At 44.9% G+C, this 15,874-nt stretch overlaps 1 protein-coding gene across 1 annotated transcript in view; it reads right to left on the bottom strand.

The window, feature by feature from the left end:
• Window positions 1-15,874, bottom strand: part of LOC109471708 — a 61,201-nt gene that overhangs the window by 21,294 nt on the left and 24,033 nt on the right. Inside the window, exon 3 of the mRNA XM_019771048.1 lies at window positions 7,667-7,674. Coding sequence (XP_019626607.1) covers window positions 7,667-7,674 — 8 coding nt within the window. The remainder of the gene's footprint in view (window positions 1-7,666; window positions 7,675-15,874) is intronic.

Here is a 15,874-nt window from a genome sequence, read left to right as displayed (position 1 = left end):
GCATCCTGAGGGGCCTGGTAGAGGCTACTGTATGGTGGGTTACTTCTACACACATGTGACCTTAGCATCCTGAGGGGCCTGGTAGAGGCTACTGTATGGTTGGTTACTTCTACAATTTGTCTTAAACTTCCTAAAACAAATCGAACGTTAAATATATCAAGATCATAAACAGAGTGCAAACATACTACTCAGACAGACGATAAAATGCATTCCCTAGGGAATTAAACTTTGTCAACAAGATAACTTAAGAACGGCGGGATGGATTTATTTCATGCTTAGTGGGTCCGTAGGGTGTGACTAAATCTAGAAAATAAGATTTTTGGCCCCCTAGTGGCTTCCGTTGGTACTGCAGAGGAATTTCTGGTCTTCATATCTCACGATCAGGACATGCTTCGGTCATGAATGTTGGATGGTAGGTAGCTCTATTTATCTATAGGTCATGGGGTGTGATACACAGATCCGCCCAAAAGAACCGGTTTTTCTGCAACCTTCAGGCCAAAGAACGCAGTATTCTTTGGCTCCACACAAATTAGTCCCCAAAATATTCAAACTTTGTAGAAATCTTACATAAAAGTGCTGCGGCAGAAACTGCCCAATGTTATAATACTGGTGTGCAGTATTTTACCAAGCGTTAACTGGAACCTGAGGTTTTCCCGGGTGGCGTAAGGCGCATGGATATCACAACTGCCTGTCAGGGTGAGTCGGCTGCACTTCTGTGGACCTTCGCTGGGCGCAGTGCAAAAGTGGGCGTGACACGCCGGTCAAACCACAACTGTTGTTGTCGTTGTTTTCAGTCGTTTTGTAGATTACAAAATGAAGCATTTTTCTTACCTCTCTCAGTGCACCTGACTATAATTTGAACCGCATCAATGTCAGCCTCAAAAGCGATTGTCTACGACTGCGACTCGCTGGAGCAGGTGGTGTTGAGGGTTCAAATCGCAGCTGGCTGGGTTGGGTCTTGTCGCGTGTGTGCACATGTGCTAGTGTTCCCGTAGTGGTTCGTTCGCCGCTGCCACACTGTTGCTCCTTTCTTCCCGTGTCATATTCTTATTGCAAAATGCTTTGTACGACTAAAAGCACGCACACAATGTTGATATTTTGATGTTACTTTATAAATGACTACTGAGAGAAAATGCTTGAGCCCCTTTATGACAGTGTTCTGAACGAAATACAGCTAATAACCATAAAACTTCAGCACAAGAAGCAGAGTACAAAAAACAACAACTCAAAATTGTCATAAAGAGACGCTTATGAAAAGAAGTGCTGTTCTTCTACCAGAGACGCCAACAAACAAAACCATCAAAATTCCTAAGCGTACAACAGCACAGGGGCGTAACCAGTTATAGATAATCACACTTCAGGAGTTGCTTTGTACCAGGTGTCAGGATGTAATAAATCAAGTTGAACCAAAGACAAAAACAAAATCCCGCCAGAGAGGGCTTGGCTAGAACTGAAGGTGATGCAATACACCGTGTTGTCTTTCATTTGTCATAACTACCCCGGAAAACACGCATTTCAATGCAAACTTGGCCAGATACTGAGAAAATTTGGTGTCCCTAAACAAAATGTTACACGACTCAGTGTTGTTAAGACGATATCATGTAAGATTTATGTGCCAAAACTGTAAATATAGATAAAAAAGGTGGATTTTTTCTCATCTAGATTGTAATTTTCAAAAACTTTCAACATATGAGCGTCGCTATTTCGCTTTTCAAGAGACTCAGCGCAGCGCGAGAATACTAGTATATTAAGTTGCGCCAGGCCCATTGTGTTTTAGGAGGCTCCTAAAAAGAATGTAAACAAATAGCAGTTTTCGTTCGGGTATTTTCGCCACGTTTTGCGTTGCAAAGACATTGATCTTGTACTCCCCAAATGTCAGTATGAATCCAGATACATGTAGGCTTATAGCGAAAGAAAATGTTGAAAACAGGGATGTTTAAAAATCGTGTATAAATATCGCTTTAAGAGTTCAAAGTGCTGCAAGTTAGGTTGGGTCTCTCGGCAGTTGTCTTTTTTTTTTTATATATTCCAACATCTAATCACAAGACGTGAGGACGGCACACACGTGATGACGGCAACACAGGGGCAATACAATACTCATTTTCACCTGAGCGAAGTGAGGAAAGTCGTGTCAAGTGGGCAAGATCGGTGGCATGGCAGGACTCGAACCCGGGGCCTCTGATGCCGCACCGAGCACTCTGTCGCTACGAAAAAACGACTCCACCTGAATGCAGCAAAACAAGGATACAGCAAAACAAGACGCGCCCACAAATACACCATAACTAGTCTGTTTGGGTGTTTGAGTCTACATGTAGAAAAGGATACTACTCAGGGTTCAAAATACCCAACTCTCGCCACACAAGGCATGTTTTCTGTGCGAGACATACTGGAGATGCTTGCAGGTTGGTTGTCTGGTGCACTGTTTTACTTACTTATCACCATTTTTTTTTCTTTACACACGCACACACACACGCACACACACACACACACACACACACACACATACATATATACAAAGCGATGTTTTTAAGTTTACCTCAGCCCGGCTTACAGTTTCTGAGATTAAGCCAGCAAGTGACCGATACTTAAACAGGAGGCTGGCTTACAGATGCCTTCCAAAATAAACTTTTGGTGTTGACGGCAACCTGAAATATCGATGGGCAACCGGAGCTTCTGAAAAAAGCATTTCAAACCCTGCTACTGACTGAGGGAAAATGTTTGAACTCACGTTTATGTCAGCAGGTAGAAAACAGTTGGCCTTGTTCAAGTCTCGATGTTCCTCGCGTTGGATCTTGCTTCTTTCTTCTTTACTTGCCCTCTTCCTTCCCCAAGACTGATATGTCACGTCCTTCCAGAGACCTTCCTTTTAGAGCGAATTTTCTCTGCCGCGGACCGTTCGGAAAGACTAGGCGGGGCCGGGCGAGCGAACTCGCGACCGGGAAAGGCCCCGGGCCCCGGGCCCCGCCGCTCTACCCCCCAACTACGGACCCCGAGTTGGCGGCGGCTTTACTCAAGTCTTGACGCTCTTTCACAGGACTTTGCCGGTTAAATCTTGCTCCTCCACAAGAAGACCTCACGCCGTCTAAAGCTAACCGCCCCTTGTCCTTCTACTGTGTTTTACCAGGGAAAATGCAGGGCAAAACGGGCCGAGCCCGGCCGTGGCCGGACCCTGGGACTTAGCCCTGCTAATGATATAAGCCCCGCACTGACGGCGCTAACTGGTTAGTCCACCTTAAACAATGGGTACCTGTGAGTCTGTATCTGCCTCAGGCCTAGTTGTCTGTAGCTGTGCAGACCTGACGTCAATCAAAAATTATAATAAGTCGTCTCTGAATTCAGGCGGCCACTGTAGTATCATGAGGAGCCTGGTAGAGGCTACTGTATGGTGAGTTACTTCTACACACATGTAACCTTAGCATCAGTACGACAACCCGCGAGCTCAAGCGAGTCTCGGAACTCGTGGACGCTCAACTCCGATCAAGTTTTGACAAAATGAAAGAGGAATTCTTAGTCTCTGTGAAGCGAGACATAATCGACGCCATCAAAGCTGAGATGAAAGCCGAACTCGACGAACTGAAACTGTCTCTGAACTCCGAGCTGGCTGATTTGAAACGTAAAGTTGACGAGAAGGACAAGACGATCGAGAAGCTGAATGCTCGACTGGCTGAAGTCGAAGACCACGCTGACAGAAACGAACAATACAGTCGTAAGCACTGTCTGGTGGCGTTTGGTATCCCCCCTCCCCCTTCAGCTGAAAAGGGGAAGCCAGAGAAGTGTACTGATACTTTTATCAACTTCAGCAAGGAGCACCTAGATGTTGACTTGCAGCCCTCCGACATCGACATTGCCCATCGAATTGGTAGACCAAGGGATGGAACCAGGTATGTAAGCGTGCCACACAGCACGTTTCGACGGCGTCAAAAGTGCACAGGAAACACGCAATGACGGCAGGGTGCATGTATATGGGGCACCCAGAACGGCTGTTTTTAACGGTCTCCACATTGATATAAAGCTAAAACGGTTGACTATACTCGGGTAGAATATAGTTAATCATATTTTACGATCTTTTGATTCCTATGAAGGGCAGAATTTGAGAAATTTACGACTTTGCCAAGCCCGTACTGAGCGCCTGTCAGGACGTGGAGCGCCGATCCGGCGAAGATCGTTCGACTAACCCGTTCTGAAAATAAAGAAACAACACCAAAACTATCAACTTTTCCGCTTGTGATAATCTTCAGATGTATTACTTGTGGTTTTCTTCGTTGAAGCTGCCAGTTAACCTGCATAAAGACCTATAATTTGGCCGCGGAGTTCAGCGGCACGGCACGAAAAATCCGCCATGTTGTGCCGGCCGCTTAGACAGAAAGTAGCCACTTATTGCGACACATACATTACGGCGGTACGGCGTGAAGTTGGCTGGATGCGGCGCTCGGTCTCTCTTTTTTGTGTGAGTCCGTTACATGGAAGATTTTCGGACACAAGCTTGAAGAGAAATATTTCTAAGCTGAATGGTTCATTTCTAAATAATGTATTTCACAATAAAAGGCAAGCGGGGGAACTTTCCGCATGCCGTCGCCACGTGCCAGTCAGCACGTCAAGACGTGCTAAACAGCACACTGTGACGGAAGTTTTGTGGACTGACGGTGAACTAATAAAATGTTGCTGCTACAGTTGTGAGACTTGAGGAGGTGAAAATTGTCGATTTAGCCACAGGGCAATTCGATAAAAAAAAGGTAAGTACTTGTAGAGAATGTCGACATCGCACGCCAGTTGAAGTTCTGACCCGCCCTCCTGTGCCACGCTGCACGCTGTGACGGTCGAACTTAGGAACTCTTACAGGTATTTTTAATTTCTCTTATTTTAGTTTTAGAATGCGTCATTAATTTCCAGGCTCTAATTTCTAAAATTGTTTCTAAAAAAAGTGGTTGTAAGAAAATTTTAAAGTTTATTTAGAATTTTAGATTCTTTTTCGTTTGTTTTATTCGACCGTTATCATGTGCTGACCCACACGCTATGACGGGTCATACAGAAACTCACGTTACGACTAATGGCTGTATATGGAACGCAGCCTATCATCGTGAAGTTTGCAAACTACGCCAAACGCAGTCAAGTCTACATGGCGAAGAAACAGCTCAAGGGGAAAAGAAATGCCATGAACAAGCCTTTTGTCGTCAGGGAAAACCTGACAAAACGCAACCAGGAGCTACTCAATGCTGTCAGGAGACTACCGCAAGTGAGTAACGCGTGGACCAGGGATGGTAAGATCTTTGCCAAGGTCACCCGTGACGGCGGCACCCCTGAAACACGCCGGTTTAACTCCGAACATGACGTTCGTCTATTTGAGAACACGTCAGACTGATGTTGCTCGACTGTAATGAAATGACTTCGTATACATGCATCTAATTTCCCATTCTTGCCCATTGACTTGCCTCTTTGAACTTGTAAACATGATTAAAGTCACACCGATCGTATTCTATTGGCTCTATTGTCTGATTACATTACTGCTTCCGCGGTGTGTTGAGAGCCTACTATGTTCCCCCGGTGTTGCGATCATTATTTGTTGCTTTTATGTTTTGTTATACCTTTTGTCTTTATATTTTCTTTATTGTGACATTATGATTGTTATTGTTTTTGATTTTGTATACTTCAACTGGCGCACCAAACAATACTTAGTTAAAACTACCCACGCATGCCTGACAGAGAGACATGTTCAGCCTTACCCTAGTAAAACCAAAGTCCATAAATAACAGGAAATTCTTGTCTCTCTGTCATGCAAACGTGAGAAGTCTTCCCGCCAATGATTATATCAAAGTTCATGAACTTGAGACTATTGCTATTGAGGAGGAGTACGATGTTATTGCTCTCTCCGAGACATGGTGCGACTCTACCATCCCGGATTCAGACATATCTCTGTCCTCGTACCAAATTCCAATGCGACGAGACAGGAATTGCCATGGTGGAGAGGTCGCACTGTATGTTTCTAATTCTGTACCATGTAAACGGAGAATCGATCTGGAAAGGGACGAGTCTGAAGTAATCTGGTGTGAGGTGGATGTCGGTAGTTTGAAAGTTTTTGTTTGTTGTTGTTATAGACCACCAGGCCAGAATGCGGAAGAACGTACCTTACTCATGGAACACCTGCAACAATCAGTTGACCTAATTATGGCCAGTGGCCCACCTGAGAAAACGGCTATTATTCTGCTTGGCGATATGAATGCAAATTCAGACAACGCCGCTAGCATGATCAATAGATTTATATCTGACAACAACTTCGCACAGCTGATTTCAGAGCCCACCCGCATAACTGACACCACGTCATCCTTGCTTGATGTCTTAATTACAGACTCACCCAGTTTGTTCTCGGATTGTGGGACGAACCCGCCTTTGTCAAATTGTGACCACTCACTTACCTATGGAAAAATGGTCCTTAAAGTCCCTCGTATTGCAGCTTACAAACGTACTGTATTTGACTTTGGCAAAGCAGATTACGATGGACTGAATTCCAAACTTTCTGACATTGACTGGGGCTCTATCATTTCAGAGAGTATTCCTAACATAGATATTGCAACCGAAACATTCATGGAAACCCTTTCAAGAACAATCAGTCTGTTTGTCCCCAGCAAAGAAGTTACCGTACGCCCTCGAGATCAACCATGGATGACGTGTGAAATAAGACGTATGTTAAGGAAAAAGAGGCGATTGTACCGTAAATTCATAAGTACCAAAAACCCTGATCACTTCAACTCCTATAAAACTATCCGTAATATGTGTACAAAACTAATTAGGAAAGCGAAGTACAACCACCGGCTTAGCCTCTGTCTTGGTTTAGTAAATACATCCTCTAATCCTAAACACTGGTGGTCTGTTTCCAAAGAAATTTTTATGGGTAAGATTGATCGCACGTTACCACCTTTACTCGAAAACGGATGTACTGTTACGGACGACAAGACCAAGGCTAATGTCTTCATTCGCTACTTTGCATCTCAAACGCAACTCAACACATTGGGCGCCTCTCTTCCCTTGTTTACTCTTAGAACAGAGTCTGTTATTGACTCAATCGTCTGCTCTCCCCTTGATGTTTACAAAGTTTTGTGCGATCTTAATGTTAACAAGGCCACAGGACCCGACGGCCTAGGAAATAGACTCTTGAAAAATGTTGCCCAGTCACTAGCCGCCCCTTTATCATCATTGTTTAACGTTTCACTACAGTACGGACATTTTCCAAAAATTTGGAAATGTTCGAATGTTGTGCCCGTGCACAAGAAAGGAGACAAGCAGATCAAGGAAAACTACAGACCCATATCCCTCCTATGTTGTGTGTCAAAGGTCTTTGAAAGAATAGTCCATAATCAACTGTCCTCATACTTCCACAGGAACAAGCTTCCCACTGACCGTAATGCCGGGTTCGCCTTGGGAGATTCCACCGTTAATTCATTGACCTATTAGTCCACAAAATTCATCAAGCACTTGACCAAGGCCTCGAAACCCGTGCAGTTTTTCTTGACATATCTAAAGCTTTTGATAAGGTTTGGCATTGGGGATTAATCTTTAAGTTGCGACAACTAGGAGTTACTGGGTCTCTCTTATTATGGATTGAATCCTACCTGAGCGATCGTAAACAGCGAGTTGTTATAAACGGGATGTGCTCTGAATGGCTATCAATTGATGCAGGTGTTCCACAAGGGTCACTTCTCGGCCCATTGCTCTTTCTTGTTTTTATAAATGACCTTGTTGACAACCTACGAACAGATTCCCGTCTTTTTGCTGATGACACCGCACTGTTAGAGATAATCGCCAGCCAGATAATCATGGATCCCGTTATCTCAGCGAACAGACTGAATCATGATCTCAGTGTAGTGTCAGACTGGTCAGACCAGTGGCTTGTAACATTCAATCCCGGCAAAACAGAACTGATGACTTTTTCCTCTAAAAGAAGAAAGGTTCTTCACCCACCACTATACTTTAGAGGTGTTCAGCTGACTGAAACCCCCTCTCACCAGAACCTTGGCTTACATCTCACTCCAAATTTATCATGGTCACTCCACGTGTCAACTCTGGTGACGAAAGCAATGAAGCGAGTTAACTTGTTGACAAGAATATCAAATTTTGTGCCACGGAAAACGCTTGAAATCTTGTACAAAGCCATGATACGTCCTTTACTTGAGTACGCCAATGTTGCCTGGTGTGGTGTTCTTATGAAGGATTCAGACCTCCTTGAGTCAGTCCAGGTGTCCGCTGCCCGGGCTTGCACAGGCGCAATGAGAGGGACGAATCACCACCGCATTCTATGTGACGTCGGTTGGGAAACACTTGCCAACAGACGCGAAAAGTTCAAACTTGTTCACTTTTATAAAATGGCCAATGGCTTAGTTCCCAAATATCTACAAGACTTGGTTCCCCCACTTATCCGTGATTCCACCCCTTATGGCCTGCGTACTGACCAGAATTATCTCCCTTTTACCCTCAAAACTGAAAAGTACAAAAAATCTTTCTTGCCTTCTGCTGTTTTCTCTTGGAACAAGTTACCCCAGACCGCCAAAGAATCCCCATCCATTCGTGCATTCAAAAATGAATTAGAGTCTTGCTTTGATAGCATGCCCAGACATCCCCACTACTCTCACGGCCACGGACACCATGTGACTCACCTTACCAGACTCAGGCTTGGTTTCAGCCAGCTGAACTACCACCTATTCCAGCATCACTGTATCAGTAGTCCCGAGTGCAAATGTGGGCATCCAAATGAGACACCAGAACACTATTTATTACACTGCAAATGTTATAATACTGAAAGGAACAAAATGTTGTTATCCATATCTTGCCTTCATCTTGAAAACATACTTCCTTCCGACCCACTCAACGTAAATGACGCCACATTATGTACTTTACTTCTTACAGGTAGCCCCAGCCTCCCTTACCCTACAAACTGCCGTATCTTTGATATTGTGTTTAACTATATCCACCACTCTGGAAGATTTGACCAATCTCAATAATGTTATGCTAGGTATTGGTGCGCCAGCCACTTTCATTTTATGTCAATGCTATACTTTATGTCATCTTTATGTTTACATTTGTATTATGTTTTATGAGCAGCGGATTTACATAAGCACAACAAGTGCTTCCTATCCAATGCTCAAAAATCCATGTGAATAAAAAATAAAAAACCTTAGCATCCTGAGGGGCCTGGTAGAGGCTACTGTATGGTGGGTTACTTCTACACACATGTACCCTTAGCATCCTGAGGGGCCTGGTAGAGGCTACTGTATGGTGGGCTACTTCTACACACATGTAACCTTAGCATCCTGAGGGGCCTGGTAGAGGCTACTGTATGTTGGGTTACTTCTACACACATGTAACCTTAGCATCCTGAGGGGCCTGGTAGAGGCTACTGTATGGTGCTTCTACAATTTGTGTTAAAGTTCCTAAAACAAATCGAACGTTATATATATCAAGATTATAAACAGAGTGCAAACATACTACTCAGACAGACGATTAAATGCATTCCCTAGGGAATTAAATTTTGTCAACAAGATAACTCAAGAACGGCGGGATGGATTGGTTTCATACTTAGTGGGTCCGTAGGGTGTGACTAAATCTAGAAATGATAAGATTTTTGGCCCCCTATTGGCTTCCGTTGGTACTGCAGAGGAACTTCTGGTCTTCATATCTCCCGATCTGGACATGCTTCGGTCATGAATGTTGGATGGTAGGTAGCTCTATTTATCTATAGGTCATGGGGTGTGATACACAGATCCGCCCAAAAGAACCGGTTTTTCTGCAACCTTCAGGCCAAAGAACGCAGTATTCTTTGGCTCCAGTGTGAAAAATTAGTCCCAAAAATATTCAAAACTTCGTCGAAATCTTACATAAAAGTGCTGCGGCAGAAACTGCCCAATGTTATAATACTGGTGTGCAGTATTTTACCAAGCGTAAACTGGAACCTGAGGTTTGCCCGGGTGGCGTACGGAGAAAGGCGCATGGATATCACAACTGGCAGTCAGTGTGAGTCGGCTGCAGTTCTGTGGACCTTCGCTGGGCGCAGTGCAAAAGTGGGCGTGACACGCCGGTCAAACCACAACAGTTGTTCTTTTCAATCGTTTTGTAGATTACAAAGTGAAGCATTTTTCTTATTTCTCTTAGTGCGCCCCAGTATGATTTGAACAGCATCAATGTCAGCCTCAAAAGCGATTGTCTAGGATTGCGACTCGCTCGATCAGGTGGTGTTGAGGGTTCAAATAGCAGCTGGCTGGGTTGGGCCTTGTCGCGTGTCGCGTGTGCGTGTCTAGTGTTCCCATGGTGGGTCGTTCGCCGCTGTCACACCTTTCTTCCCGTGTCATACGCTTACCCACAAAATGCTTTGTACGACTAAAAGTGCGGAGTCACAATGTTGATATTTGGATGTTAGAGATTAAAGAAAAAATGCTTGAGCCCCTGAATGTCTGGAATTTTTATGACGGAAATACAGCTAATTACTGTAAAACTTAAACGAAACAAACAAAGACAAAAAACATTAGCTTAAAATGCTGGAGAAGAAACGCTGATCAAAGGGGAGGGTTGTTCTTCTACCAGAGACGCCAACAAACAAAACTATCAAAATTCCTAAGCGGACAACGGAGGGGCGTAATAGTTATAGATAATCACACTTCAGGAGTTGCTTTGTACCAGGTGTCAGGATGTAATAAATCAAGTTGAACCAAAGACAAAAACAAAATCCCGCCAGAGAGGGCTTGGCTGGAACTGAGGGTGATGCAATACACCGTGTTGTCTTTCATTTGTCATAACCACCCCGGAAAACACACATTTCAATGCGAACTTGGCCAGATACTGAGAAAATTTGGTGTCCCTAAACAAAAGGTTACACGACTGAGCGTTATTATGTAACATTTTTGTGCAAAAAAAAAGGCCCAAACTGTGAATATAGATAATTGAAATTTTCTCATCTAGATTGTCAATTTCAATAAATGTTAACATATGAGCGTCGCTATTTCGCTTTTCAGGCGACTCAGCGCAGCGCGAGAATAAGTTGCGGCAGGCCCGCTGTATTTTTAGGAGGCTCCTAAAATAAAAGTAAACAAATAGCAGTTTTCGTTCGGGTATCTTGGCCAGGTTTTGCGGCGCAAAGACATTGATCTTGTTCTCCCAAAAGTCATTATGAACCCAGGTACATGTATAGCTGGCTTATAGCGAAAGAAAATGTTGAAAACAGCGATGTTTAGAAATCGTATACAAACGTCGCTTTAAGAGTTCAAAGTGTTGCAAGTTACATGTAGGTTGGGTGTCTCGGCACTTGTCTTTTTTTTTATTTATTCCAATATCTAATCACAAGACGTTTTTGTGAACTTATAATAATACCGCCACCAACACAGACAATACAATACTCATTTTCACCTGAACGAAGTGGGTACTTGTAAGATCGGTGGCATGTCAGGACTCCAACCCGGGACGTCTTATTCCGAGTCGAGCACTCTGTCGCTACGCCACACGACCCCACGTGAATGCAGCAAAACAAGACGCGCCCACAGATACACCATAACTAACGTCTGTTTGGGTGTTTGAGTCTAGAAAAGGAGTCTAAAAATGATACTACTCAGGGTGCAAAATACCCACTCTCGCCACACAAGGCATGTTTTCTGTGCGACACTTACTGGAGATGCTTGCAGCTTGGTTGCCTGGTGCACTGTTTTACTTAGTTATCACCTTTTTTCTTTGCATATATAAAGCGATGCGATGTTTTAAAGTTTACCTCAGCCCGGCTTACAGTTTCTGAAATACACTGACGTATCCTATTTCCGCCAGCATGTGACCGATACTTTTTTAATACAGGAGGCTAGCCTGGTATCCAGTCTTACGTGATTGGGGGTATTGGGGTATTCAGGCAGGTTGTGTCTTCGGGGGCTCTAATAGCTCCGCCCGCCCAGTGCAACAGGCCGCCCGGTAGGAGCGTTACGCTTATAAGAGACAGTATGCTTGGGGATTTGGTGGAGGGCTAATCAATCTCTTGTGAAATACACACCGGGAAACCTATGTGAGGCGAGCGGGACAGAGCTCTTTCGGCCCCGACCACGATCAGACTGGATACCAGGCTAACAGGAGGCTGGCTTACAGCTGCCTTCTCAAATAAACTTTTGGTGTTGACGGCAACCTGAAATATCGATGGGCAACCTAGGAGCTTCTAAAAAAGTATTTCAAACCCTGCTACTGACTGAGGGAAAATGTTTAAACTCACGTTTGTATCAGCAGGTAGAAAAACAGTTGGCCTTGTTCAAGTCTCGAAGTTTCTCGCGTTGGATTTCGCCGGTTTCTTCTTCCTTCCTCAAGATTGATGTGAAAAGGTCACGTCCTTCCAGAAACCTTCCTTTTAGAGCGAATTTTCTAATTCTCTGCCGCGGACCGTTCGGAAAGACTAGGCGGGGCCGGGCGAGCGAACTCGCGGTCGGGAAAGGCCCCGGGCCCCGCCGCTCTACCCCCCAACTACGGGCCCCGAGTTGGCGACGGTCTTGCTCAAGTCTTGTCGTTCTTTCACAGGACTTTGCCGGTTAGTTCTTGCTCCTCCACAAGAAAACCTCACGCCCGTCTAAAGCTAACAGCCCCTTGTCCTTCTACTGTGTTTTACCGGGGAAACTTCGGGGCAAAACGGGCCGTGGCCGGACCCTGGGACTTAAGCCCTGCTAATGACGGAGCTAACTGGTTAGACTACCTTAAACAATGGGTAGCTGTGTGTCTGTAACTGCCTCAGGCCTAGTTGTCTGGGCGTGTTGCGGATCTGACGTCAGTCAACTGGTCTGTGGCCTCAGGCCTAGTTGTCTGTGCAGATCTGACGTCAATCAAAAATAATAATAAGTCGTCTCTGAATTCAGGCGGCCACTGTAGTATCCTGAGGGGCCTGGTAGAGGCTACTGTATGGTGGGTTACTTCTACACACATGTAACCTTAGCATCCCGAGGGACCTGGTAGAGGCTACTGTATGGTGGGTTACTTCTACACACATGTAACCTTAGCATCCTGAGGGGCCTAGTAGAGGCTACTGTATGGTGGGTTACTTCTACACACATGTAACCTTAGCATCCTGAGGGGCCTGGTAGTGGCTACTGTATGGTGGGTTACTTCTACACACATGTAACCTTAGCATCCTGAGGGGCCTAGTAGAGGCTACTGTATGGTGGGTTACTTCTACACACATGTAACCTTAGCATCCTGAGGGGCCTGGTAGAGGCTACTGTATGGTGGGTTACTTCTACACACATGTAACCTTAGCATCCTGAGGGGCCTGGTAGAGGCTACTGTATAGTGGGTTACTTCTACACACATGTAACCTTAGCATCCTGAGGGGCCTGGTAGAGGCTACTGTATGGTGGGTTACTTCTACACACATGTAACCTTAGCATCCTGAGGGGCCTGGTAGAGGCTACTGTATGGTGGGTTACTTCTACACACATGTAACCTTAGCATCCTGAGGGGCCTGGTAGAGGCTACTGTATGGTTGGTTACTTCTACACACATGTAACCTTGGCATCCTGAGGGGCCTGGTAGAGGCTACTGTATGGTGGGTTACTTCTACACACATGTAACCTTAGCATCCTGAGGGGCCTGGTAGAGGCTACTGTATGGTTGGTTACTTCTACAATTTGTCTTAAAGTTCCTAAAACAAATCGAACGTTATATATATCAAGATCATAAACAGAGTGCAAACATACTACTCAGACAGACGATTAAATGCATTCCCTAGTGAATTGAATTTTGTCAACAAGATAACTCAAGAACGGCGGGATGGATTGGTTTCATACTTAGTGGGTCCGTAGGGTGTGACTAAATCTAGAAATGATAAGATTTTTGGCCTCCTACTGGCTTCCGTTGGTACTGCAGAGAAACTTCTGGTCTTCATATCTCACGATCTGGACATGCTTCGGTCATGCATGTTGGATGGAGGTAGCTCTATTTATCTATAGATCATGGGGTGTGATACACAGAGCCGCCCAAAAGAACCGGTTTTTCTGCAACCTCCAGGTCACAAAGCGCAGTATTCTTTGGCTCCACACATATTAGTCCCCAAAATATTCAAACTTTGTAGAAATCTTACATAAAAGTGCTGCGGCAGAAACTGCCCAATGTTATAATACTGGTGTGCAGTATTTTACCAAGCGTTAACTGGAACCTGAGGTTTGCCCGGGTGGCGTACGGAGAAAGGCGCATGGATATCACAACTGCCTGTCAGGGTGAGTTGGCTGCAGTTCTGTGGACCTTCGCTGGGCGCAGTGCAAAAGTGGGCGTGACACGCCGGTTAAACCACAACTGTTGTTGTCGTTGTTTTCAGTCGTTTTGTAGATTATAAAGTGAAGCATTTTTCTTACTTCTCTTAGTGCGCCCCAGTATAATTTGAACCGCATCAATGTCAGCCTCAAGAGCGATTGTCTAGCACTGCGACTCGCTGGAGCAGGTGGTGTTGAGGGTTCAAATCGCAGTTAGCTGGGTTGGGTCTTGTCGCGTGTCGTGTTCCCGTGGTGGGTCGGTCGCCGCTGTCACACTGTTTCTCCTTTCTTCCCGTGTCACGCGCCCACAAATACACCATAACTAAAGGCTGTTTGGGTGTTTGGAGTCTAGAAAAGGAGTCTAAAAAAGGATACCTCAGGGTGCAAAATACCCAGGCACTCTCGCCACACAAGGCATGTTTTCTGTGCGAGACTTACTGGAGATGCTTGTAGCTTGGTTGCCTGGTGCACTGTTTTACTTAGTTATCACCTTTTTTTCTTTACACACACACACACACACACACACACACACACACACACACACACACACACACACACACACACACACATATATATATACATATACATGTATACAAAGCGATGTTTTTAAGTTTACATCAGCCCGGCTTACAGTTTCTGAAATACACTGACGTATCCTATCTCCGCCAGCATGTGGCCGATACTTTTACAGGTGGCTGGCTTACAGCTGCCTTCTAAAATAAACTTTTGGTGTTGACGGCAACCTGAAATATCGATGGGCAACCGTAGCTTAAAAAAAAGTATTTCAAACCCTGGGACTGACTGAGGGAAAATGTTTGAACTCACGTTTATGTCAGCAGGTAGAAAAACAGTTGCCCTTGTTCAAGTCTCGAGTTGGATCTTGCTTCTTTCTTCTTTTCTTGCCCTCTTCCTTCCCCAAGATTGATATGTCACGTCCTTCCAGAAATCTTCCTTTTAGAGCGAATTTTCTCTGCCGCGGACCGTTCGGAAAGACTAGGCGGGGCCGGGCGAGCGAACTCGCGGTCGGGAAAGGCCCCGGGCCCCGCCGCTCTACCCCTCAGCTGGGGACCCGAGTTGGCGGCGGCCTTGCTCAAGTCTTGACGCTCTTTCACAGGACTTTGCCAGTTAAATCTTGTTCCTCCACAAAAAGACCTCACGTCAAAAGCTAACAACCTCTTGTCCTTCTACTGTGTTTTACCGGGGAAAATGCACGGCAAAACGGGCCGAGCCGGACCGTGGCCGGACCCTGGGACTTAAGCCCTGCTAATGATATAAGCCCCGCACTGACGGCGCTAACTGGTTAGACTACCTTAAACAATGGGTAGCTGTGTGTCTGTAACTGCCTCAGGCCTAGTTGTCTGTGCAGATCTGACGTCAATCAAGATAAAAATAAAGTCTACTCTGAATTAAGACTACTGCAGATCTATTATCTCCCATACACTTTGGAAACAAAATATTAATCTTTTCTTCCTGGAGTATTTTAAAAGAAACAAAAATAAAAAAACACAAGACAGATCAAAATACAACTATTTACAAATGTAACTGACTTGTTCACAGACGTAATTAGGTGTAATAATAGTCATAGAGACACACATGCACATACATTACACAAACACTGGCAAACACTAAAT

The sequence above is a fragment of the Branchiostoma belcheri genome, unplaced genomic scaffold (assembly GCF_001625305.1).
Source record: "Branchiostoma belcheri isolate BF01 breed outbred unplaced genomic scaffold, Haploidv18h27 scaffold255, whole genome shotgun sequence".
NCBI lineage: Eukaryota > Metazoa > Chordata > Leptocardii > Amphioxiformes > Branchiostomatidae > Branchiostoma > Branchiostoma belcheri.
The sequence above is the reverse complement of the archived record's forward strand: the minus strand, read 5'-3'. Positions and strand labels throughout refer to the sequence as shown.